Below are 27,098 nucleotides of genomic sequence, written 5' to 3'. Positions count from 1 at the left end.
GAAGATGCCACTACCAGCCCAGTCCAAGGCTTGAGCTGCAAGGCAGCTCACAGTGGCCTTATGCATACTTACTCGTGATATACACTTGAACTCAATAAGTTCTACTTCTGAGCTGAAAGGCCAGTAAGACTGCAGTCCTAAACTTTCTAGGAAGTAAACCTCATGAAACTGAATAGCACATGTTTCTGAGTAAACATACATAGCTCAAGCGATTACTCAACGGAAGGTGTTTAAGTAAGTGCGTTTAGGATTGCTATATACTTAACTATGCTGCTTTAAGTGATTTGTGGGTTACTTCTTTCTTTCATCACCTGCCCCTAAGCAAGAATATCCATAAAAGTGTGAAGGTTTGGTTCTTATAGTAGAATTCATTTTGGGGGGATTCTTAATAAAATGTACTAATGCAAGTTATTCTGATGCAGCAGGACTTAACAGGATACTCTAAGGGTCAGAATCAAGAGCTTTCTTATAGGAATGTTAATGATAAAGCAATCTCTTTACCACAGGTGATATATGTCAGCAGTTTTGCTTGGGCAAGTATCTGTGAATGATTGAAATAATGTTTAACATTCCTGTTGGTTGTTTTGCATGCCTATGTATGTTGGTTTTATAAGTGTTCACAGGAGAGGGAAACAATGCTTTATCCAGGTGACAAAAGTTTCAGCTCTAAAAAAATGTTGAAGAAGATGCTTTCTAAAGCCTTACAGCCCTATTCTAAGCAGAGTTACACCCTTCTAAATCCATTGAAGTTAGTCTATTTAGGATTGCACTGTTAATCTGTTCTTATTCTTGTGAGTGGGCCAAAAATTGGAACAATATATTAAAAAGTACACAAAGTCACATTTTAAATCTCATGTTGCTTTATCATTATCCTCTGCATGAGCAGAAAGATGCTGTTAATGTTTGGGGTGGTAAAAAAAGTTACAAGATGACTTTGCAATTCTCTTTTTTTAATATAAATGCGGTATTTTGATTGGATTTTTCATGCAGCAAGAACTGGCAATTTTAATACCAAAAGCAACTGATGGTGGTCTAAGGTTTGCTATAGAGTGGTAAACAGAAGCTCTTCTAATGGGAGGGATCACAGCAGAAATCTGCCTGCCAGGATTCTAAAGCAGACGACCGTCTCTTCCACAGTCCTTGGAGATACTGCGGTGCTGCCAAATATTTGTAGATGTGCAGCTACAGTCCTCAAGCACAGCATAATCTAGAATAGCACAGCTGAAGTAATGGGATGGCTTTAAGGTTTGAGCACTGTTCATTTAATTAATTATATTTCTATACTACCCTCCCTTGTGGCTCAGGGCAGTTTACACAGAACATAGGGATAGGACAGCACAATTCATAACATCAGGTAAACAACAATAGGAGTGGTTTCTATGACTGAGGATAACAAGCACTATAACATGTATTATGTTAGGAAAACTAGCTGAAGAGTGATGCTTTATTAAGAATTATTATGAGTGGACACTTCTTGAACTTTATTCTTCAGGACTGTTTCTAGCAGCCATGTGTGCAGGCATGTGTTTATCTACTTTATCTACATTAATCTAATATTTTTACCTGAGAAAATTTTCTTGGCTGTGGTATTTATTTTTTTAATTTAATTACACATATTTTAGAAGGCTTAATGTCTTTTGAATCCGCACCATTGGCCAGGGGGACCTGGCAACCCTAAACGGAGTCTATCACTTTATTTATAAACCACCATCTTGCATACAGCACTTTGGCCATTTGAATTGGTCACGCAACACCTTTTGGTTCTGCTGCATTTTTGTAGTGTTGAAGCACTAATAATGAGACACTCCATTTCGATTGGGTATCATGATTTGAAAGTTTCTTAAGATGGAATATATACCTTAGACCAATCATTTTCAAGGGACAAAAATTTGGCACTTAGAACAAAGTTCTGGCCACTACCTCTTCCCAGGTATACCACCTTGGTATACCTTACAATGATAAAAGACAGGCTATTAAATGCAATGCAGGTTTTTTCTTTTTAATGTTAAACTGTCTTTAAATAAAAGTATTCCTGCAAGGTGATCTTAAGCAATTTTACTAGGAAGTAGATTGCACCAAATTCAATGGGATTTAAGGATCAAATCTTTAACTTATTTACTTCATTTATACTCAGTCTTTATCCCTAACGGAGACCTGAAGTGCTTACATTGTTCTCCTCACCTCCATTTTTTCCTCTCAGCATCCTGTGAATTAGATTAGGCTGAGAGTATTAGACTGGCCCAAAGTTACTCAGAGCTTCTGGGCACAGTGGGGATTTGAACCTGGGTCTCACAGCACTGTACCACAGTGGCTCAGCCCTATTGGCATAAGTCTCAGTGAATTCTGTAAGAGTCAACATGCAATAAGGTCTCTTAAGCTTTCTATTTATTTTATCCCCTGTTCTATGTCCTGTAATCTGTCTTCTCAGTGAGACAGCTGGACTATAAATAAAGTAAATAAATATATATATCCAGTTTTTCTCCTGTTCAATGGTGGCTTATTTAATTAAAAGTAGATTCAAAGAATGTGCTGAACATTAATTGTAGATAGCAATGTTTTTAGATTAAACTGCAATTTATATCCCTTTTACTCCAATTTACTCTGAATTAGTCCTAATAAAGGGACTATAATGAGCCTCGAGTACAATGGATTAGAGCAGTGGTCCTCAACCTGCGGTCCGCGGCCTGGTGCCGGGCCACGAAGGCCAGGGCGCCGGCCCACGGTTCCCTCTCCCCGCCCCCCCCCGCAGTAAAAAACTTCCCCGGGCCGCAAGCTTGCGGCCTGGGAAGCTCCTTACTGCGGGAGGGGGGAGAGGGAATCAGGGCCGCGTCGCGCATCGCACATGTGCACGTGCACCATGCACGGCCGAAATCGCACATGCGCAGCGCTTTCGTGCATGCGCGAAAGTGCCACGCATGCGCTATTTCAGCCGCGCATAATGCATGTGCGCAGGCGTGGCCTGGCCGCGCATGCGCGCTGCGCGGGCGGGGCACTTGCCTTGCCGGTCCCCAGCCGGAAAAAGGTTGGGGACCACTGGATTAGAGTATAATTTCCAAAATTCATATAAAACTGAATTGAGATAATAAGAGACAAAACTGAAGGACGTAAAAGGCATAACCCCCTTTGTACCCCAACCCCATGAAATGATGTTATTAGAGGGCAGGATGCTGTTTCCGTTGGCTGCAGAGGAAATGACGCGCAGTAATGGGTTTAAACTACAAGTACAACGATATAGGCTAGAAATCAGGAAAAAAATTGTCACAGTCAGAGTAGTTCAGCAGTGGAATAGGCTGCCTAAGGAGGTGGTGAGCTCCCCCCACTGGCAGTCTTCAAGCAAAGGTTGGATACACACTTTTCTTGGATGCTTTAGGATGCTTTGGGCTGATCCTGCCTTGAGCAGGGGGTTGGACTAGATGGCCTGTATGGCCCTTCCAACTCTATGATTCTATGATGCTGTTTTTTTCCTTGCAATTGCCTTAGTGAAAATTACAGAGCCTGAACTGTGGGCTGGACTGCCAACTCTGGGTTGGGAAATTCCTGGAGATTTGGGGGTGGGGCCTAGGGAGAGCAGGCTATTTTATTAACCGGCAAATAAATAATGCTGTTTGCATCATAAGTATGAAACATGCAGAAACTGCATATCTGGTCATGCTTCTCATGCTCCAGTGCTTCTGAAGCCAGCAAAACAGATGAATGAGACTGAAATATTTGCCACACAGCAACTGAATGCATCTAACTTGGAAACAGTTGTAGAATATGTGAATGACACTTTTCAAGACTAAGAAATGTATTATTGCAGTGTGTGCATTTCCATGTCATAATAAATGCACTGTTTTTTTTTAAGTGCTACAAAATTCAATGCCATGTCTAAAAAAGCAAGTTATTGGGGGGTTTCTTGCTATGGAAAAGGGGTTTGAGGAAAATCAAGTGCATTAATATAATCTGTTTAATATGCTGACAATTCAGAGAACATTTCAGAGTAGTTGGATTCTGGGATTCCTTATTTTAGGAATATGAAATATGAGTTCATAATAAGCATGAAACAGGACTACTTACCTACCAAGCATAAATAGGGCTTTTGAATACTGGATGAAAACACTGATGCACCACAGAACCAAAAATTGACCTATGGCAAATTAAATTGATCAGTTCCGTTTATTCCTATCATTCCTACCGTTTCTGTTAATTCCCTTTTACTATCAGACAGATAGACCCTCCTAATTCTGTGGATAGAGCAGTCTTATTTACCTCTGGCTTTGGAGAAGAAATGTGAACACTTTTAGTTTAGTTAAAGTGTATATCCATTCCTGACAAGAGAGAGCAATCATAAACAGGATGTCTGAGAATCCAACTCAGGTTTATGCAACAGGGCTCAGCTCACTGCCCATAAAATGCTCTTAGAATAGCATAGATATTCACAGAAAAAAATATAGTGAGAACCTAACAGACACAAATACCCAGATGATACAATATTCACTCAGTTAACTTGGATCTTGACAAATATCACTTTCACATTTTGCATACTATTTTCATTAATGATATATTTGTCTTTAGAAATGGAGTATAATTTGTCATTGGCAATTCTTTGAAAAGCAACTCTGCAATGCAAGCACTCATGAAAATCCCTCCCCTCCTTTCCTGGAAAACACATTGTTAGACTATTGCAGTCACATTTGGGGGGGGGGGGCGATGACTAAAATAACATAAATTGTTCTGACAAAGATTTGTTGGAGAACATATTGATTTCCTTCCTGCTCTATTTAATACAGATTGCATGAAATGAAACACATTCACAGAGTGACAGGTAGACTTAAATTACTTGAAAGGGCTTGGAAGAATCCCCAATAAGGGAAAGACAGCTTTATGCTATGAAGCAATGGTGAGCCATGCAAGCCAGACAGGTAGGTAAAGGCAGGTCTGAGAGTCACTTTGGGCAAAGATTACATCTGGGCCCCCCATATGATCCTGATGCCAATCAAATATCATCATAACAAAATAAATCACCCGGCTTACTGTGGCCATGTATCTATAATAATAAAAGGAGCCACACGTCCATCTGTTTGTGGCAAGGATAACTCATCAGAAAATAAAACTAGGAATCTCACCACTGGCTACCAGCTTTGGGATGCTGATGAGAATTATGGGACCAAAAAGGAAAGGAATCAGAATATACTGGTCAGGCTATATTCAGACACCTCCATGCTATTTGTAATAAAAGTTAAGTCTGTGTTGTGGTTAAGGTGTTGTGGTTAACGCTAGGATATAGGAGATCCACGTTTGAATTTCCACTCTGTCATGCAATTGCTGGGTGACTTTGGGCCAGTTATACCCTCTCAGCCTACTCTACCTCATAGGATTGTTGTGAGGATAAAACAGAGGGGAGGAGAGTGATCTAAGCTGCTTTGGGTCCCCCTTGGGGAGAAAGGTGGAATAAAAATAAAATAATAAGTTCTAACTCAGTGGTTCTCAAGCTTCCTAATGCTGCGACCCTTTAATACAGTTCCTCATGCTGTGGTGACCCCCAGCCATAAAATTACGTAAGTGTTCTTTCACAGAAATTAAACTGAAACTGACCAATGGCATGAAGATCCATTGTTCATGATTGTATTTAAATTGTTTTTCCCCCAGGGTTTCTCAGTTTGGTTCTGCCTCTTGTCCCACTGTGCCGATCTCACTCTTTTCCGCTGCTCCAGACAGATGAACACTCAATCTTAATCTACCTCAGCCAAGCTGCTTGCCCTGCCGTGACCCCTGTGACATGGTCATTCGACCCCCAAAGGGGTCCTGACCCCCAGGTTGAGAACCACTGGTCTAACTTCTGTTCCTTGTGTGTTAGCAATAAGGCAGATTAACATTTATTATCATGGATGTAAAGGCTGTGGAAAAGCATCCAATTAGTACTTGGGTAGATCATGAGGTAATATGAATTCCCCCCTTCTGTTCATAATATTAACAATAAGAAGTTGGTTTTTATACCCCCGCTTTTCACTACTGGGAGTCCTGAAGCGCTTTACAGTCACCTTCCTCTTCCCACAAGAGACAAGCTGGGAGAGCTCTGACAAGACTGCTCCGTGAGAACAGCACTAACAGGACAGTGACTTGCTCAAGGTCACCCAGCTGGCTGCATGTGGAGGAGTGGGGGAATCAAACCTGGGCCTAGTCTGCACACAATAGATAATGCACTTTCAATGCACTTTAGAAGTAGATTTTCCTGTTCTGCACAGGAAAATCCAGCTGCCAAAGCACATTGAAAGTGCATTATCCTGTATGTGCAGACTAGGCCCTGGATTATGGATTAAAAGCTGCTGCTCTTAACGACCACACCAAGCTGGCTCAGTCTGCTGCTATACTACTATTAAATAACAATAATTAAAACTTTTGTGCTTGTAAGATGTGATAAAAACTTATCTCTTTAGACATTTCATGGCTTGTTGTTGGCATCTTCAGTAATCAGTCCAATGTTATAAAAGCAACTGTCTTAAGAAGTAACTGGTTATATCTGTGCTATGTAGGTGGAATCTCCACTTGTGTGAAGTAATTGAAAGATGATTATTATACAAGTTCCCACACTTTACTGATAGAATATCCTTGCTCCCAATTTATGTTATTAGGGTGCTGTTCTATCTCAATATCTTCTAGTTGAGAAAAATTATAATAGCCATTAACCTTACTATAAAATACATTCTAAATTGTCAACCAGGACAGATGAGAAAAAGTTGAGATAATGGATGTGGAGAAAAATTAGAAATGGAGATGGAGCATGGCAGAACATGAAAGAAAGACAGCAAAATGAAGGAGGAAAAAAAGTGTGTGAAATAGTTAGAGAAATGCAGGAAAAGACAATTCAAGTTAAAAAAAACTTCTGCTACCACACATTAACAGGGCTGCCCCTTTACAAGATCTGGCTGTGCAGGCGTTGGGTGAAACTAAAGGAAGAGAGAAACCATAGACTTCTAATAATAATCACATTGTTAGGAGGCTACGTCCTGGCAATGATTGTAGCTTGTCCTGGCTTGTCTTGCTTTGCTCCAATGCTGGCTTAGCTGATGGGTTTAGGAGGATCTGAGAAACAAGGTTTTCCCTCAGCTTCCTAGTAAACTTTGCAGAAAGGCCCAACCAGCAGACCTATATACTGCTCTTTATTGCGCTCTGCTTTCCCTGCACCTGTAGCAGATGCAGTCAAAACAGCAAAGGAATTTTTAAAAAATGCATTCTATGAATACAACATTATGCTGGCTACAGGGGCCCTCCAGCTGAATTTGGCCCCCAGACTTCTGCTCCTCCATTTCCCTCATCATAGTATCCTTGGACAAATGGCCTTATTAGAGCCAGCTTGGTGTAGTGGTTAGGAGTGCGGACTTCTAATCTGGCGAGCTGGGTTTAATTCTGTGTTCCCCCACATGCAACCAACTGGGTGACCACATGCAACCAACTGGGCACCCCAGTTGAAGAGGGATGTTAGACAAACTGGAGTGTGTCCTGAGGAGGGCAACAAAGATGGTGAGGGGTTTAGAGACCAAGACGTATGAAGAAAGGTTGGGGGAGCTTGGTCTGTTTAGCCTGGAGAGGAGATGACTGAGAGGGGATCTGATAACTGTCTTCATGTATTTAAAAGGCTGCCATGTAGAGGATGGAGCAGAGTTGTTCTCTCTTGGCCTGGAGGGACTGACCAGAACCAATGGAATGAAATTAATTCAAAAGAAATTCCATCTAAATATCTGGAAAAAGTTCCTGACAGAGTGGTTTCTCAGTGGAACAGGCTTCCTTGGGAGGTGGTGGGTTCTCCATCTTTGGAAATTTTTAAACAGAGGGTAGATAGCCATCTGATGGACAGGCTGATTCTATGAAGGACGATCTAATAATTAAACCAAACAGAGCGAACCAGACCTATCCAATGGCAATACAATAAATATATTCATAAAAGAAAGAAAAGTGTCCTTTTTTGTAGTTTTCCTTATCTGTTTATTCTGTAGGACTTCTGTCAAAATGGAGACCTGGATTTGAATCCCCACTCTGCCATGGAAGCTTGCTGGGTGACCTTGGGCTAGTCACATATTCTTAGGCTGATGTACCTCACAGGGTTAGTGTGAGGATAAAATGGAGAAGGGGGCTATGTTGTAAGCTACCTTAGGTCTCCCTCCACTTGAGAAAAAAGTAGGGTATAGTAAGAAGATCAGAATGATATAAGGTGGGGAACTAGGGGCCCACTGTGACCTGATTAAATGGTTTGTATGGAAGAAAATAGACATTTTCATACCATAGGTGAGTGAGTGTTCTTAGGCTTGCAGCTACCACTGATATCTGGACCTCCAAGAGTAGCTTGGAATCTGAGCTGCAATCCCATTCTAAACAGACTTCATGTGTAGTCCTTTGTCCTCCAGTTTCCTGGACTAACAGCATCCTTGTCAAAATAAAGGCTTGAGTTTACACGGGGTCTAAATATGGAATCCAATGGGACTTGCTTCTCTGTAAATGATGTGTGGGCTCATACATGGTAGTACTCACAGCTTCCCTGATTCTGTTGCTTTACAATCTTATTTTCTGAATCTGTTTGGCATCTGTTGACATCCCAGTCAACTTTGCTCTTGATTTAAATTTCAGTTTCTTGATTACAAATCAGAAGTGTGGCATAAAGGGTTCCCCTTCTTCATGCTCTCCTTTTGTGTAAAAAAACAAATTGGCTTTTCCTAAATGAGAGAACTAGACAAAAACATGGAACATACAAGATATAAAAATGTATATATGGGGCGACTCAGAGGTTAGATTTGCTCTGGAAGGGGTGTGTGTGGAAACCTGTGTATGTGATGGGAGTTAGAAAAAGTTCAGCTTTTTAATTAATATGATGTCTGCTGTTACAAGGACTAACATCCAGTCTATTGAAATCATTATGTTATTGGTGCCTGTTCTATTCACGGTGCTATAAGTGCCGCATTTCTTCTGTTGGGCTCTGGAATCTGAAGCCCCCCAGATCAAGCCCTTTCAAAACGCCCGTTCTCTCAGATGAGTTATGTTGGAAGAGTGGGGTGGGGAAGAGTCCTCTGATGGCGTGCCCACTTAATGGCCTCTTTCCCGCCTGGTGACGGCCCATTGTTCCCGGCCACCGCTCCTTTCCATGCCGAAGGGTGGGAAAGCCAAGGGGTGGGAAAGCTCAGCCAAGTCGCCTCCCGGCTTGCTCGGCCGAAAAGACCCGGCTCTGGAGTGTGGCCACGACCGGGGCGTGACTTGCCAGGGCTGCTCCAATGGCTGCCCGGCGGAGAGGCGGCGTCGGGAGGCGAGGGGGCGGAGTGAGCGCCGCACACACCCAGCCAGCAAACAAGGCCCTGCTGGGGCTGGGGCTGGGGCTGGGCCCCTCTCTGGGTGCGTGGCCGCCGCCGCCTCCGCCACTCGGGGAAGGTTATGCACCGGTGATCCCCCTCCTCCCTCCCGCGCCCCCAGGTCTGTCAAGCGGAGGCTCGCTCTGTCCCTCTCTCTGGCTCGCCCATGAGCCTCCTCGGGAGCTACCGGAAAAAGACCAACAATGATGGCTATGAATCTTTGCAGCTGGTGGACAGCAACGGTGACTTCTGCGGCAGCCGGGAGGGAACCGGCGGCGGCGGCCTCAGCCTCAGCAAACAAGGGGTGATCCCGGCGGTGGTCGCGGCGGCGGCGACGGCAGCGAGAAGCCCAGTGCGACAGCAGCAGCACCAGCCGCTCGACTGCAGCACCATGGACAGCTCAGGTAGCGGGGTGAACTTCTTGGGCCCTGCGCGCGAGAGGCGGGGGCGATCGGGGGCCAGCCCCACCTTCCTCTTCCAGCCAGCTCCGCCAGGCCCGGGCGTGGACTGTGCGGAGCTGGACAGGATCCAGCCGAGCCGAAGGAGGAGAAACCTTAGACGGCCGAAGTGCTGCAATTTTAACCAGCTCTTCAGGCCACCCAAGGAGAAGAACGACCTCGCTGTCGCTGTTGGCTGTTAATGCATGAGGAAAGGGGGGACGAGAGACACGGAGGGCCTGCGGAGGCCAGGGTATTGTTCTCGGGTTGCCTGGAAGGGAGTGCGATGGAAAGAGGATCCTTATCGCACTTGCTGATGTCAGAAACTAGTGTGAATACTGACAATAAAAAGTCTTCTCTAAAAGGTCGCTGGTTGTTGGCCAAGGAATCTTATGAGGTGGTGCCTTAGGGTTCTTTGGAAAGAGTTATCTCAGTGGGGCAAACACATAGTGGTAAAAACTATGCCTGGAAAAATGGAATTTCTTGACAGTACTGCTTTGTCTTGTAAATGGAGGCTCCTGTGCTATCCTGATCAGTCTGGCCCCAGAGTTACTTGGTGTTCTGTGAAGGCAGGTGCATCCTGCCCACTTCTTTCCAATATGGATCTGTAGAATTGAAATATTAAAGTGCATAAAAAGAAGCTATTCAAAAGCTCTACTTAATTTGTATCAAGTTACTGTGCAGTTCTAAGCAGAGTTACACCCTTCTAAGTCCATTGAAGTCAGTGACCTTAGAAGAGTGTAACTCTGCTTAGAGGTTCCACTGCAGAGTTTTTTTTTTATTCCTAGAAAGCAATGCATGTGACTTAGAGACTTCATTTCAGGAAAGTCCTGATAAACAGGTCCAGTGGAATTAGATTGATATGCTGCATGCATTGAGGTTTTCTGTTTTGTTTTGTTTTTTGCTACACCACCCAATCGGAGAGTCAGATGGGTCACAGGATTGGTAATGAGAAGCCATTCACTTCTTCAGAGGTCCGGTTTCAAATTGGCTTGGATTCCAGAAAATTGTTACTGTTGGATTATCTATTATTTTACGAAGATGATATAGAGGCATGCTTTTAAAAAAATAATGCCAGTGAGGCTAGCAATGAATTTTGTCAATGGCTGCACTTCTGATGTTGACTTCCTTTCCCACTCAAGAGCTTATTTTTTGATGCATAAGCATTCTCCAGACAGTGATGTGCTGCCACTGCATTTTTTAAATGTTCTTCTAGCGAGGGGGAGAAGTTGAATCCCAAGGCATATCTGTCAGTATGATAGTTTTCAACTACTCAATTGGTTTTTCCTTTGAAAACGCTTTCTTGAGGCAAAACAAAGAGCTGCTCATGATAAATGGTTTATTGGCCAGGGGGTGGGGAGGGATTGGTTATCTTTGCACAAAATAATCCAAACTCTAGTGCATTTGGGAAATTGTTTATAATATAACTAGGGGCTAAACCCGTTGCATTCAAGAATACAACAGGCACTTGATTGGAGTGGGGTGGAAGAACTCTTTGGATGTCCTCTCCCTCTCCCTAGGACCTGGAAAGGCTGCAGGCAGCTGTAATGGAACTCACCAGCAGGGGCAGCTCTCACGCAGCAGGGATCTGCAGCCTCCAAGCCTGAGAGGGAAGTGGAAGGAGGAGGGGGTGGTCAGGGGTGGCGGATGGAAGGCAATTGGCTGGCTGCTGGACAGACAGGCAAGCTGATTGGAGGAGGAGGCAGCACTCAGAGGTAGGACAGCCACCGTGGCACTTAAGCCATGAGACATGCTCTTCCTCCAAGGCCTTACCAGAAATATATTATATGGAACTGATGCTACTGAATTAATTTTGTCATCTCAAGCTTCAAATGAGAGTGAAGAAACAATACAGCTTTTCAACCTGCATCTGTCTGTCAATGTCTTGGGCATGTTTCTAGTAGGGACCTAGATCTCATGTTACTTCTGTGTATCTGTGTATGGCTTATGACCTCAGCAGTTTCTATATGGGTCTTGCAGAGGAAATGGGGCTCTTGAATGAAAGCATCCCCATTGCTATAGAATGCTTTTCAAAGCCTAGTGATAAAAGGAAGGGGGAAAGTTCCTGTCTTTTTTAGAAATCCCTGAGGTGCTAAGCTGTTGCAGTAAAACCAAAAAGTCTTGCATCCTCCTACAGGCTAACATGATCAGACTTAGATGTCTCAGGCTAGCCTGCTCTCATTAGATCCCAGAAGCATAGCAGGGTTTGTCCATGGTTAGTGATTGGATAAAAGACCGCCCAGGAAGTTCAGGGTCATTATGCAGAGGCAGGCAATGGCTAACCACCTCTGAACATCTCTTGCCTTGAAACCTGAAGGGATCCCTATATGATGACTGCAACTTGACTACATGTTCCATCACCACCACAGGCTAATAGATTTATTGTAGCATTGATTTATTGGAAGTCTTAAAGAATCACAAATCTACTTTTTATTTTGTGTTCCTTTAAATAAAGCTAAGAAGAAAATCTTCAAGAAGGCTAGAGTTTTTCTGTAAGTTACTGATTAGAACAGGATTCAAAGATGTTGTGGTTTGTCTAGTGGATAAAACTTTAATTTGCTTCTAGATCAAATGGGGGGTTCATCCACTTTACCTGTATTAGATTAAATGAGGAAAGATATGATAGATTATAGAAAGTCAGAAATTTGTGTATTAATTTCCAGAGCAGCACATAATATGGCTATACATTTGATTAACCAGCTCACTTTAAAATTAGGGAGATAATTTGGATTTAACTTAGACTTGGCCAAATGGTATTTTTAATTTTAAAAATGTTCAGTTGCACAGGTTTATGCCCATTTTATATGCAAACTAAAAAGAATTAACAATCATAGTGTCTAGATGGTCATCAATTTGCAACTGAGATTATAGATAACCAAGTAGCAGCTCACAATGGAATTGTTCATATATGTTTTCATATTTATGAGCTTCTTGCTGATATTTATTCCTAAATGAATATCTGTTTGATAAACCTTTTGTCAATCAAAGAAAAAAAGGGAGAGATAGCATTCAAAAATTTGAGAACAGATTTTAATTTAACTTTTTATTTTAATTTAACTTGCATAGGAATACAGGTAAGTGGAGCAGCTCAAGCAATTGCACATTCCCTCCATAAAGGGAAGACCTTTCACATGTATACCCCATCCTGTGGAGTCCAGATTACTGAATTTCTGCGGAAGGAAAACCCTTATCAGTGGTAGCCAAAAGACAGCCACAACCATTACCAATATGCAGCCTGTGAGTGTCCAGTTGCATATAATAGTAATTGTTCACTTCAGTTCTCTAATCTCCTTCTACCAGATTCATTTTAGGTTTAGTGTTTTTCAAACTTTTAAACAGAGAAGAGGGTAAGGTTTTCCAAATGTGCACAAACACCTGAGCCTTGCAAGCTATCCAATAGCTTTCTATATAGCAGGGATAGACACGTGCTGGATATATGTAGCACACTGCATGTCTGCACATGCATAATCTGTGCATTGGAATACTAGGAGATCATTCAGTTTGTTTTAATGTTTTTTTAAGATGTGATTTTTAAACTGTTTGTTTCTAATTCATTAGCCAAGTTGGTGGCCCTTAGGAAGGCAAAAACATGGGATATTCATTTTGTAAAATAAATAAAATATTGCACTGGCATTAGATTATGACAACAACATGTAGTTTAATGATTTGTTTAAAAAAGCAAAGCAGACAGGGATGACTGTACAGTAGTCTGACTTGAACCCATTGCTTTTAATGGACCTCTATGCATAGGATAGCCGTGTCTGAGGACCCATGCTGGGGACAGGCATTTAAACCCTGTCTTTGCTATCTGTCTCTACCACAGTCCTTGGGGAAATTAGGTGCTGATCTTGAATCATTTATTGATCCTTTGTCAGGCAGGGGCAGATCCAGTGGATATTAACACCTAGGGGATCCTTCAGCTGTCTTACTGTTACCCAAAGATTAATGGGTATTACAGGGCTTTGGAAAATATGATACGGTTAATCAGAAAGTAATATATAATTACATAATTTTTATACTTCAACGTAATCTAATTTATTGTACTGGACTAAGGAAAATGTGGGAATTGCATAAAGCAAAGAGTGGGAATTGCATAAAGCTTGCTAGAATATACAGGCCCTGTGAATATTATGCAGTTACTTTGGGAATTGCATTTTGTTGTGAATTAACTGGTCCAGCCCTTGGCACATTTCTATGTTTATTCAATGCCTGTCCTTGCTCAGTAACAAAAATTACTACACAGAATTTAATTTTGTAAAGATATATCAAACTTGAGGCTTATCAACACATTTGGCCCCAAGTATAGGTGACTGTGATTCCGGGAACATTTACTCAAAAAGGAATTAGTGGAAGATCAGTTCCAGGATTGTCTCCCTCAGTTGAGCATGTGTTGCTTCTATAAATTTTGATGCATGCAGATCATGTGGGAATGCTTATACCTCTGCTTTAATTTGGTTAGCCATTTTCATTTTAAAACTCCCATGAGTCATTCAACAAACTTTATGGGAACCATATACCAGTTCCAGGCAAATGCATATTTCTAGACACTGGTTTATTACTACAGGTAATCAATCTTCTGTAGACTACATTGAAAAAGGAAGAAGAAACATACTAATTCTGCGGTAAACACTAAACACTTAAGATACGCAGTGCTTTTCATTACAGTTCTTCTGGCATTAGTATGAGAAATTTGGACATTAAATGAAGGAAATAAATGAATAACAATTATAAATAGAAATCACACTAAATAATTCCACTCTTGCCAGCAAAATGGTACTAATGCACATAAACAGATGTTTTTACTTTGTGGTAATCTAGTATAATAGGATGTTAAATGAGGACTAGATCCATTTGATTAAGAGAATAAAAGATCAGAGGTGGCATTGGTTATAACACCTGCTTTATTGTCAGTTTTGTAGCCTGATCCCATGCACAATTGTTTGTTGGTTTTAATGGTCTTTGTAAACGGTCATGGCATTATAGCCTTGCTCACAACTGAGTGTGTCTGCTCAAGGTTTCCAACTTAAAGTAAAATGTATGTTTAAAGGAGTATTAATAGTAATGTTTGAGATTTGAATTCACACTCCTTATAATGAAACATACTACTTTTCGGTTTATAGCTACAGGGTGCAATACAAGGTAAAGACCATCAGTTTGATTGTAAACCTCAAATTAAATGATATAACACTGTGATTCTTCTGCTAAGGGCATGTTTTACTTTCAATGGGTATTTCTGCTGGATTTTGTAAAGCCATAAATTGAGCAAGTTTTTTTCTGCCTTCTCCTTCATGCTGTAGTATCCTATAAACCCCCAAATTATGCTCCTGAGGATCAAGGGGTGTGTGTGCTGCAGGCAGAAGGGAAACTGGCAAAATTCCACTCCCCTATCTCTTGCACAGGCTCTTCTACAACTGATGCAAGAAACTGTGTATGAGAGAATGATCTGGTCCTAGAACATTTTTGTTCTAGCTTCAGGCTAGAAAAAAATGCCTAATGCTGGGTTCTGAGTTGGATTACTTAAAATAATTCTTCAGAGTTCAGTAATGCCTTAGGCCAGTGGTCCCCAACCTTTTTCAGGCTGGGGACCGGCGGCAGCAGGGAGGGTGATTGCATGCACGGCCGAAAATGTGCATGCCCGAATATGCGAAAGTGCTGCGCATGCGCATTTCGGCTGCGCATGCGCATTTTCGGCTGCGCATGTGCGGCCCTAATTCTCTCTACCCCCCTCCCACTGTAGGAAGCTTGCCGGGCCGCAAGCTTGCGGCCTGGGAAGGTTCTTACTGCGGGGGGGGGGCGGGGAGAGGGAGCCGTGGCCCGGTGCCAGGGTCTTCGCGGCCCAACACCAGGCCACGGCCTGGTGGTTGGGGACCACCGCCTTAGGCAATGCCAGTGCAAAGAACTGCTCCTCAGTGCTCCTATACCACCAGTTGCCCTGGCCTCCAACAATACACAGGTGTCTTTTCTCCCTCTCACAAATTCAGTCCCCATATCCAATCTTTGACAATAACCTTGCTTTCACCTTTTGAATGGACAGAAATTTTTGTTTCCAAAGGCAGTCCCCTGTAAAACACCTTTCAGTAATCTAACCTTGATGTGATCAGAGCATGAATTGTTGGGGCCAAATCATGCTTTTCAAAGAAGGGCCAAAGTTGTTAAAAAGTACCTTGTTTCACATGGGAGACCTGAGCTGTAGGCCATGATTCAACAGCATCCTCAAGCTAAGAAACTGATCCTTCAGGGAGAGTGCAGATCTCTCAAGGAGAAGCTGATTCTTCACATTGTCACTGAACAACAGCACTAAGTTTTGTTGGAATGAGCTTGTTTATTAGATGGCATCCATCCTAGTACCTTCTGCAGGCATCTTTTCAGGACTGCCCATGACATCTGTATATTGGTGGCCCTGCACAGCAAATTCATGAAAAAGCCACAGTGGATCCCTGTGGAACTCTATAGCTGGCTTTCTCAATCATGCTTTGATAAAAACCCTGGGGTTTCTTGACGGCCTAGGAAGGATTTCCTGGATGGGTGGTAATTAATTCTGTATATATTATTTAAATTTGTTAAACATTTCTTGGATGATATGACCATATATGGTTATGTCTACCTGCCCCGCCATAGCCAATGATGGGCCTGGAGGGGATTGGTAGGAGAGGGGCCCCAGATGCATGTGTACACAACTGTGTTTTCCAACCATATTCTGCATGATTGTGCCACTTCTGGGGTTTCTTGAAATCTGACGAATATTTCAAGGTTTTATCAATGGTTAAAAAAGTCAAGAAGGGCTGCTCTATAGCATAAACTCCACAGAGCTGACTGGCAGTTCCTCCATACCAGCAGTTCCTCCACATACTGGAATTGGGTAGTCAAGTCAACCACAAGTAAGAGTAGAATCACCAAATCACAAAGTTAGTCAGCCTCTCGGGAAGGTTACTATGGGCGATAGTATTGAAAGATGTTCAGGAGAGCTAACAAGGACACATTCCCTCTATAGATTTGTACTGTCATAAACCTAACAAAAATATTCAGGCCGTACAAACTACACTGGGAGATGGATATTTTGTTTCAAAAATTCTAGTAATACAACTGCATGCTTCCCTGTGTTTTTGCATGCCAAGTGCTTTTAGAAAGTGGGTGAGACTTATGCCCAGCAAGGCTTCTGATTAGTTTTCCAGATTAAAAGGCATCCTATTACACATAGCTTCTACCTGAATCGTTGAACAGATAGTTATATGTAACCTCACTCCCTGGCATTTTTGGGTTTTGCCTTCTGTGGCAGCCATTTTGTGACTGTGTCCACTACCCTGTGTCAGAATTCCAAAGGTGCCCAGAAACTCAAAAAGAATGGGGACCTCTGTTTGAGAGGATATAGGATTTAGTTATTTTTTTAATCAAAGGCAACACTGGAGATGTAGAGTGTGTGTTTTATTCCCAAAGACAGCCCCTTGCACTCCAGAATGGTTCACCTTCAGTTCCAAAGGTCTTTCTGGTTCCAAACTGGTTCAGAATTGTTTGTGTCTTTTCACAACTCTGCTGAATAGTGTAAAAGCTGGAAAAATATTATTGTCTGATAGGATATATTGTTTTTTGTTCCTATTGGTGAGCTCTCTATCAATCTGAAGTATTAAATATATAAACATTGTTTATAAAAGGTAAACTAGTGCTGATGTTCTACTCAAAAGAAGTCAGTATAAAATAATACATTTCTGAAAAATAAAAATTCACCAATAGGGTGAACCAAAAAGTCTTTAATGTTTTAATTTTCAAATGCTTCAGGTCCAAAAATTAGTATCTATAATGTTTGTATTTACTTTTGAATGAGCCAAGAGATATCGCTGCCTTAGTGGAAACGAATCAGTCTTTTAGACAATGTCTGTTCTGTCTTGTTATTTTTGTCTTTTTAGAAGAAAGGTCCAATTCATAAGCTTCATTGTGTCAGGGAATTGGATCGCATGACCAGATCATTCCCACATCTTTTGTTGCTGTAGCACTACTGGCTTGTTTTTAAATATATATCTGATACTCAGCATGGCTAAAATTGGGGATACTTTATGGGAGTTAAAACCCTCCAATTATAGCATTTTGGAGCCTCATTATGCTTTCTATGCATTAAGTAAAGAAAGCATTGGTAGACATGTTCTTCTGCCTGTGGATTATGTTCGCTGCATCAGATGTCTATGTCCATTCCAAGGCTAGCCACCAAACATTTACCAGTTTGTTCTCTCCCCAGATTTCTGGTTATTTCTAGGTACAGCAAGAGCAGAATTGTACATGAGGACTGAGGGAGGCTGAACTGGGTAGGAGAAATGCAGAGAATGAAAGTTGGAATAAAAGTGCTAGTTTGGTGTAGGGGTTAGGATTCTGGACGTCTAATCTGGTGAGCCGGGTTCAATTCTGCGTTCCCATAGGCAGCTCCCCTATTCCCCATGACAGCACCTCCTGCACTCAAGCCTAGAGGTGGCACTTGCCATGGGAAAAGATCCCAGGAAACTATCTGCACTATTGTATCATGGCACTGATAAAGCTGTTCTGACCGAGAAGTAATATCAGGGGTCTCTCAGCCTCACCTATTTTACAGGGTGTCTGTTGTGGGGAGAGGAAAGGGAAGGCAACTGTAAGCCACTTTGAGATTCCTTCAGGTAGAGAAAAGCAGCATCTTCTTCTTCTTCTTCTTCTTCTTCGTCAGGAGCACAGAGATGGGCTAGTGTTGTGTGTGTATGTGTGTGTGAGAGAGAGAGGGGGAGAGGGAGAGAAAGAGAGAGAGAACAAATGAACTCTGACTCCTATAGGGTGACTTTGAATATCAGTCTGCTTTCTTTGTATGTGGGAATGCTTCTTGGCTGGACCAACAATGCAATGCTGTAAAATAGGGCTTAGAAAATGATTTCTGGAGTGTGGTATATTAAAAAAATGTTTTCCCAGTTAACTGAGAATGGAGGATGTTAGGAAAGAAATGGGTGTTTTGTGGTGGGGGAAGGGATGTATACAGAGTGTTCCATAAGTGCTGACCTACCACTGTGTTATAGAGGAAAAGAATCAAGTGACTGGATATATCTCAGAGTGTGAATGTCACAATGAATTCTATTAGACTTTTACCACTGATTTGGTAAACAACCCGCCTCTTCAAATTCAGAAAAGATGTGATAGCAGCTAAAGGCCTTTTCTGTCCAGGGTCTCTGTCTTGAGAAATCTTCTTCTTAAAGACATAGTGTGGTCTAGCTAATATTTGAGGTGAGCACAGATAATTTTCTTTCACAGGTAGTAAAATGGATAAAAAGACAAGGAGTAGCTTTTATCCCATTTTTTTGGAAAGCTCTCAGAAATCGTGTTCTCTCCAACTTTTGCTTTTGTGAGGTATGGCTAGCAATTAAGGTGATTATTCCCCCCCCCCCCGCCATAAAGGCTAACAATTGTTGCCTGCTTGCAGTTCAAAACCATTCAATACACAGTATGTAGCTCTGATCTACAATGACATTCCTTTACATAGCTTACAACCTGAGATACTTAAGATGGCAGATCATTCTTTAGGAATACCATCAGAGCAGACTAGACATTGGGAGATTCTTAACAAGATCTTCCCTACATATTTTGAATCAAAATTACTGATGTTTTCTTTGTTTTTTGTCCTTGAAAGAAAGAAGACAGGCAAAAAAGGGGCACCTCCTTAAATTACTCCAAGCCATATGTAAATTGGCTTATTGCTATAAAAGGTTTACTCCTTGATATAGTTTCCTGTAGCTGGTCATCATTTGTACCAGATTGGGTTGTGTCATACCTATTATAAAGTTCTTTGAAGCACATCAGGGACCTTCTGAAATCCTGACAGCTGTGTATTTTCCCATAGAGAAGAGCCATAAAATGTACCAAGAGGTGAGAGAGCAGAGATGAATTTCTGTTGAGAGATAATCATTTGCTTGCCTCCCAGAGAAGGCAAGATAGATAGCTGCTGTAAAGCATGATTTGGGTATTGAAAGGTATGGACATACAGCCCAGTTTTATTGGGAAATTGGATTCATTTCTAAATGTGGGTCAAGTTCCCTAAAATGGGACTAAGAGAGGCTACCCATCAACAGGCAGGAAGGGTCAAACGGCTGAACTACATTCGACTTTGTTCAAAAGCTAGAGGTCAGATGACCCTGCATGAAGCAGGTGGGAGTCACTATTTGTAGTTGTTTCACAGACAACTGGGGGTGGTAGGGGTGGCAATGTCATAGGTAAAAGTTTCTGTATTGTTGAGTTTATCTCAGTGTCATATTTCCTCTCCTTTTCATTAGATTGTAAGCATCAGGAGTGAGAATAATTTCCCTGTCTTGTGCTCTAGCATAATCTATAGCAGGGGTAGTCAAACTGCGGCCCTCCAGATGTCCATGGACTACAATTCCCAGGAGCCCCTGCCAGCGAATGCATTCGCTGGCAGGGGCTCCTGGGAATTGTAGTCCATGGACATCTGGAGGGCCGCAGTTTGACTACCCCTGATCTATAGCAATAAAGACTTCTCCCATTGAAGAGAACAGATTGTGATTCAGTTTGCCCCTGCATGACTTAGGTAACTTACTTGTGTGTGGACACACATAAACATGCTTGCATTGAAGGGCTAAAGTAATTGAGAAACTCTGCCCTTGCTCAGCAACAGCTTATACCAGTGTTTCCCAAGTCATTGGTAATGTGGGAGGTGACTAATTCCTTACATATTGGATAATGCACTTCCAATGCACTTTAGAAGCAGATTTTCCTGTTTTGCACAGGGAAATCCAGCTGCAAAGAGGAATTTAGTTTATATGCACATAAACATGCAATACACAAGTATTTTGCTCAGTAAACTTAATATCGCAGGACCCCCTCCATGTTTCTGGACACATTTTTCCTGTTACTCTGTCTGCTACAAACTTTCTGCAGTTTTCAGTTTTCAAAACTACTCATTTAGCAAAAATTCTTACTGAACTAATTACTGGAGATTATGGATAATGCTAGCTTGAATTTACACATTTCCTTATTTCTAGTTTGCAGCTGAACAGTTAGTTTACTATGCGGATTGGTAAATGTATTTATTTCTTGTAAAGCAATATATGTGTGTTCATGTGTAGCTTTCTTTTTTCAAGGTGCCTCTTCCCCTGACATGGAGTCCAGCTATGGGGGTGGCCTATTAGACATGGTCAAAGGAGGAGCAGGGAGACTCTTCAGCAACTTGAAGGATAACTTGAAGGACACTCTAAAAGACACATCTTCTAAAGTTATGCAGTCTGTTGCCAGGTATTGCAAAAATTAAAGCACCTTATGATCTCTACTACCAAAAACATATTTGTGCAATGCTTATTGAGGTTTTACCAGCCTTCAGGCATAAGGAAACTTAATGATTAGCACCTTTTGGTCTGAATTTGGTAGCATAACATAAAGGTTTCATGACTCAAGCTGAATTTACTAAGACAAACCTTGGGAATATGAAGATTGAGTAGCACATTTTAGGCAGGTATCTTTCTCACCCTTACAATTGATGGTCCTTTTAACTAGGGATGCAAGGGATTGGATTTGAAGGGTTGTACTTGCATGAAAGGCCTCTTGTGGCGCAGAGTGGTAAGGCAGCAGACATGCAGTCTGAACCTCTGCCCATGAGGCTGGGAGTTCGATCCCAGCAGCCGGCTCAAGGTTGACTCAGCCTTCCATCCTTCCGAGGTCGGTAAAATGAGTACCCAGCTTGCTGAGGGGTAAAACGGTAATGACTGGGGAAGGCACTGGCAAACCACCCCGTATTGAGTCTGCCATGAAAACACTAGAGGGCGTCACCCCAAGGGTCAGACATGACCTGGTGCTTGCACGGGGGATACCTTTACCTTTACCTTTTACTTGCATGTATATCATATGCTCACATATCAAATGCTCTATCACCGCATTGTGCTGAATTTTTATAAATAAATTACATTTTGAAAAAGGATGGGAGAGGACTGACTTGCTTCACGTCATAATTTCCCCAATATACAAAATATTTTCTTTAGGTAGATTTTACTTGCAATAAACTTGCAGGGTCACATGAAATTGTTTTGATGTTGCCATTTTAAAAATTGTATATGCTGGCTGGGGACAAGGATGGACTTGAGGCAGAGCTGAGTCAGGAGCACAAATGGATAAATTGTGTTGAACAAGCTATAGTGTAGGAACCTAGTCACATTCGAGCAGTGGTCCCCAACCTTTCTGAGACTGGGGACCGGCAGGGCAACTGCCCCGCCCGTGCATCGCGCAGTGCGCGGCCCGGCCATGCATGCGCAGTGCGCAGTGTGGCCCTGATTCCCTCTCCCCGCTCTCCCGCAGTAAGAAGCTTCCCGGGTCGCAAGCTTACGGCCTGGGAAGTTTTTTACTGCGGGGGGGGGGCGGGGAGAGGGAGCTGCGGCCCTGCGCCATGGCCTTCGCGGCCCAACACCGGGCCGCGGCCTGGCACCGGGCCGCAACCCGCAGGTTGGGGACCACTGCATTAGACCATTATTTGTTGGCTTTGTCCAAGAAGGCAGTGTGTGCCTTTTGGTCCTTCGTAAGCTGGAAAGTGACTTGTTTTCCACTACATGGGGAACACTTGCCATAAACTTAGCCTTTGTGAGTTTGGAATGAAAGAAAAGTAGTATGCCATATCTCTAACATGTAGACACTAAAATGAGGGACATCTTGAAATTCAGTACATAGGAAATTACATCATAGTTTTATCAGTATGTCTCTTTAAGCCTGTAACTTTTAAGAATTGCCACCTGTTAGTTACTCTTTTTAAAATTAGGGATATAAATTCTGAAAGAAGGGGCTCTTTCCTCATTGCCTTTGGTCACTACTAATAGTATCTAGGAGTTGTTTTACACATCAGGCTGAGGGTAATTATTAAGTGTCCTTTGTAATGTCAGAAATCAGGGTGAGTCTACAGATAACTATGTAATATGCAGGTACTTTGAAGACTTATGTGTAATATACTGTGAGACAAATATATGTTGTTTTGTATTCTTACATGGGACCAGATTAAAAATCAGTGGCCCATTGCCTTTAAATGATCTCATAAATCTGAACTATGCCAAGCAATGCAAAAATACTATGAAGCCCAACCATGTGATTAGAAGTGGAATCCAGATTGGGAGGGGGGAATTATGGGTACCTAATGGACAGTGTTCTAGGCTACATTATTAGTGCACACTACAGGAGTCTTCCCTGCTTAGAATTTACTAGGGGTGTGCAAAAAAATCCTCACAGAAAACTAATCAGTATTTATTGGGGTTGGGTATATTGAACCCCCCAAAACCAGTATCTCCTGATATTCTTAAATCCCAATACTAATATGGGATTAGCATTCGGTAATATTCGGGAATGCTGATTTTTTTATAGCCTGCATGACCATTATAGTCAATGGTCCCCAGAGGCTATAATGGAGAATCTACCTGGGGGTATCTGGGACCTAGGAGGAGGGCTGGTTTTTGAGGTAGAGACACAGATTTGCGGCATAGCTGCGGGTGCCTTTCTTCAACCCCCTCAAGTTTAAAAATATTGGACAAGGGGGTTCAGTTCTTTGAGTCCTCCAAGGTAATTCCTCCATGGTTTCCAGTGGAGAGAAAAGAAACATTTAAACTTTGAAGGGAACATGGTCCCTTTAAAAGTTAAATGCCTTTTTCAGTGATGTGAGTAAACTTTGAAGGCATTTAAAGGCAGAGAGCCCTTTGAATGTACTCTAAATGTGGCTATCTGGTTGTCCTGGAAAATCTTTAAATTCATGATTTTTTTTAGACCAGCCATTTTGGATAATTGGAAAAATTGTGTGTGTGGAAATCCAGCTGAATATCTTAAAAATACCAATAAGTTATTTTCCATTTTTTCCAGTTCAGATTAGCCAAATGCACACTCCTAGAATTCATAGATGTAGAGAACTCTTGGCATACATTACAAAGCTTTCTTAAGAGATAACTTTTATCATACTTTATTTACAATTGATATTTCTTGTCTTTATAGCTATACCAAGGGAGAACTAGATATTTCTTACATTACCTCAAGAATTATTGGTAAGTGCAGCCATTTCTTGGAATACTAAGATCATACTGTATTCAACAGTGCAGTAATCTCCAGGGTTTTTTAATGTAAAGTTTCCCTTTTCTTGTTTAGGAAATTAACTTTATCTTTCTCCCCCCCCCCCCAGTGATGTCTTTTCCTGCTGAAGGGGTTGAATTGGGATTCAGGAACCATATTGAGGATGTGCGGACATTCTTGGACTCAAGACATCCTGATCACTATACAGTTTTCAATTTGTCACCGAAGTCCTACCGTAGTGCCCGGTTTCATAATAGGGTAAGTGATTTCTGCCAGCATGATGATGTATCAATCTCATTTTTGCATACAGCAAAAACATAAGTAGTTTAGATTATATAATGAAATGGGCTGTTAGTGAACAGGGCAAGAACATGCAATATATGGCATACAATATCAACTTAATTGAAAATTAGCATTTTAGCTAGTTTGATTTTATAATATCTGTTTCTATCATTTCATCTGGGGATATTAGGCTATCCTTCCTTATATAGTAGTCTTCCAATTCCATGAACAGAACTGCTGTTTTGCTGTCATTGGAGCCTGTATGTATCAGACCCTTTAAAAATTCAGGGTGCTCCCGCCCTCACTGCATGCTCCTGATCACATAGGATAGTCTCATCTTCATGATACAAACATGTTAGTCAGAGTTCACTTCCATTGCTGTTTCAGTACCATGGTCCTCTGTGGTGCAGTGGAAGAAATCTGTGATCAAATCACAGCACAACAGGGTGACAGTGAAGAGCTTGGATTCCTAAAATGGACATCAGGCAGGTCAATATCCAGCATGCCCATCCTGTGGTCTGCCAGCAAGGAGCCCTGCCTGAGACAGAGGCTCTGTGGGAGGCTCACAGAGGCACTGCACATGTCCATACACTGTAACCTTATTGATTAAAGTGATGATATGCAAATGGTTTGGCAGCATTTCTAATATAATTTGGTGATACGATAGTGCAGAAACATTCCTAGGATCTTTTCCCATGGCACGTGCCACCCCTGGGCTTGAGTGCAGGAGGTGCTGTCATGGCACCCAACCTCAAGCGAGGGGAATAGGAGAGCAGGTTTAGGATCCTTGCCCTTGCTTACCTGTCAGTATGTAGTTGCCCCTTTGCATCAAGTCTCCAAAGATGGGATTCCTGTTAGGGTTCAGAAATGGGAGAGGTCAGCCCACAGAATATGGACTTTGATATCCTCCTTGGGTATTAGCACTAAGTGCTTGTCCTGTAGTGAAAGAGTTTGCTCCCCTAGGTTAATTGGTTCTCTATCAATCCCAAATCTCAAGCTTTCTCCTACAGGGCACTCCCAGCACTCCCAGGGCACATCCCAGGACTTGAATGTGTTGGCCTGAGATGGGGTAGAGTCAAGGTGTATCATCTGCCTGGTGTATATCTGCCTAATATGCCAGCAGATACCCAATCAGGTCTGCTCAAGGTGGCGGTGGCCAGGGCACTGCAGTATTCCAGGATTCCAGTGTTCATGCTGACCAGCCTGCCTCCAGTCAGAACCTGGACCTAGTGTTGTCCATGGCAACACTAGGATTCTTGCAGTTCACACATCAAGCAGACTGCACCTTGGACTTGATCTTTAGTGCAAGGCTAGAAGTGGATCCAATAGCAGTGAACTCTGTTGCATGGTCAGATCACTTTGCCCTGAAGACATAACTCTGTATTTATGCCTGCCCATGGATCCAGCTGGTTTCCTGAATGCTCTGTGGGTCTTGATGCTCCATAGCGACTCACAAATGGCTGTCAGCAACCACTGACAAGCCCTCTCCCCAATGTCTTCTCCATCCCCATCTCAGGTCAGCCTCCTGGTACACTGGGGAGCTGTGAAGAAAGAAATGGGAGTTGAGATGGCTAGAGTGAGTTTGGAGGAAGACTCATGATGAAGTGGCAAGAACATCTTATATGTTGCTTACAAGACCCTATGAGATAGTGAAGGCTGTTAAGAGAGATTTCTACACAACTTCCAATCATCTGTTAGGGCCATAATGCCTGCACTGGCGGCAGCAGTGCTTTGGTTAAAATCACCGATAACGCTCGCTGCCACTGCCAGTGCGGGCGCCTCCCGGCCCAGGGCAATGGAAGGCCCCCGTTAAGTGAACGTGGGCTCTTCCGTAGCTTCCTGGGTAAGCCGGGCTGCGGCGGGCCGGCACTGTCCATAATCGCCAGCGCCGGTCCTGTCGGCCCACCCAGCCCCAACCCTTCAGTGTCCATGTAGGGACATCACTCACCCCTGCGGGCTCCGGGGAGCCCCAGAGCTGGCAGGGGCAACCCCTTGCCCCCACCTGGGCTTGTGGAGGGGGCCTGGGCCCCCCACTCCCCTCCGGGCCATCCAAATCTCCCCCCACTGCACCAGCTTAACTTCTGGCCCTGGCATTCAGCATGCGCGCGCTACACTGGGGCAGCCCAGCATGCCCTGCCCCCGTGCATACATGGGAAACGGCACGGCTCAGTAGCTGCAATGGCACGGCTCAGTAGCTGCCACCGTGCATAAGAGGCCTTAAGGGGCTGTGCCGTTATAACTGATCCTTTTGTAAACTAGCTATGTTCCAATGGCAATCCTGGGAAATGTGAATTTCAAAGAAATGAGCTTCTTTTTTCTTTGGTCTGGCTATCACTTGTTTAATGCTGTTGGCTGTAATGTCTGAGTTTGCCCATTCTGAGTGCTTGTCAGGAGTAAAAAAGGGAGAAAGCAGTATACTCTTCTTTCATCCCATCTGGATGTTACAACAAATATCAGTTTCTGACAAAGCAACTATGGTTCATAGTCTGAAGACTCCCTGAAGGCTAATTCTGAGACTGGGTTGTCAATTCTGTGTTGGGAAATGCCTGGAGATTTGCAGGGTGGGGTAGAGTGGATGCTACGGAGGGTGGGGTTGAGAGAAGGGACCTCAGCAGAGTCCATGCTCTGAAGCTGCCATTTTCCCAGGGGAATTCATCTGGAGATCTGTTAAAATCCTGGGAGATCTTCAACTTCCACATGGAGGGTGGCAACCATATTCTCATACCAATCAAACTGTAAACATACCTGGAATGTCTAAATGCAGTCATGCTGTAATTAAAGTTTAGAACCAGTTCAGTGCCATACTTTTATGTATATTGATTCAACTTTTATCTTGTCTGCAATTACCTGTGTTTTGATACCTCTCACTAGCGCCATCTTTATTAATACATAATATTATGTAAGATTCAAGCCTATAAATGCCCTATAGCAGGGGTAGTCAACCTGTGGTCCTCCAGATGTTCATGGTCTACAATTCCCATGAGCCCCTGCCAGTAAATGCTGACAGGGGCTCATGGGAATTGTA

At 42.7% G+C, this 27,098-nt stretch overlaps 1 protein-coding gene across 6 annotated transcripts in view; it reads left to right on the top strand.

Annotated features, from left to right (window-relative positions):
- DNAJC6 (DnaJ heat shock protein family (Hsp40) member C6) overlaps window positions 1-27,098 on the top strand; it is a 74,983-nt gene that overhangs the window by 6,114 nt on the left and 41,771 nt on the right. For 2 of the 6 annotated variants that reach the window (XM_077333444.1, XM_077333441.1), the window contains exons 1-5: window positions 491-506; window positions 9,541-9,718; window positions 20,848-20,998; window positions 23,717-23,766; window positions 23,901-24,049. In XM_077333444.1, the coding sequence (XP_077189559.1) occupies window positions 9,706-9,718; window positions 20,848-20,998; window positions 23,717-23,766; window positions 23,901-24,049 (363 nt within the window). In that variant the 5' untranslated portion in view covers window positions 491-506; window positions 9,541-9,705. Of the gene's footprint in view, window positions 1-489; window positions 507-9,291; window positions 9,719-20,847; window positions 20,999-23,716; window positions 23,767-23,900; window positions 24,050-27,098 lie in introns of those variants that run through there. The other 4 variants (XM_077333442.1, XM_077333447.1, XM_077333443.1 and 1 more) reach the window with 4 other exon arrangements.

Source organism: Paroedura picta, chromosome 4 (genome assembly GCF_049243985.1).
Source record: "Paroedura picta isolate Pp20150507F chromosome 4, Ppicta_v3.0, whole genome shotgun sequence".
NCBI classification, from domain to species: domain Eukaryota; kingdom Metazoa; phylum Chordata; class Lepidosauria; order Squamata; family Gekkonidae; genus Paroedura; species Paroedura picta.
This window is presented reverse-complemented; position numbering and strand designations above follow the sequence as displayed.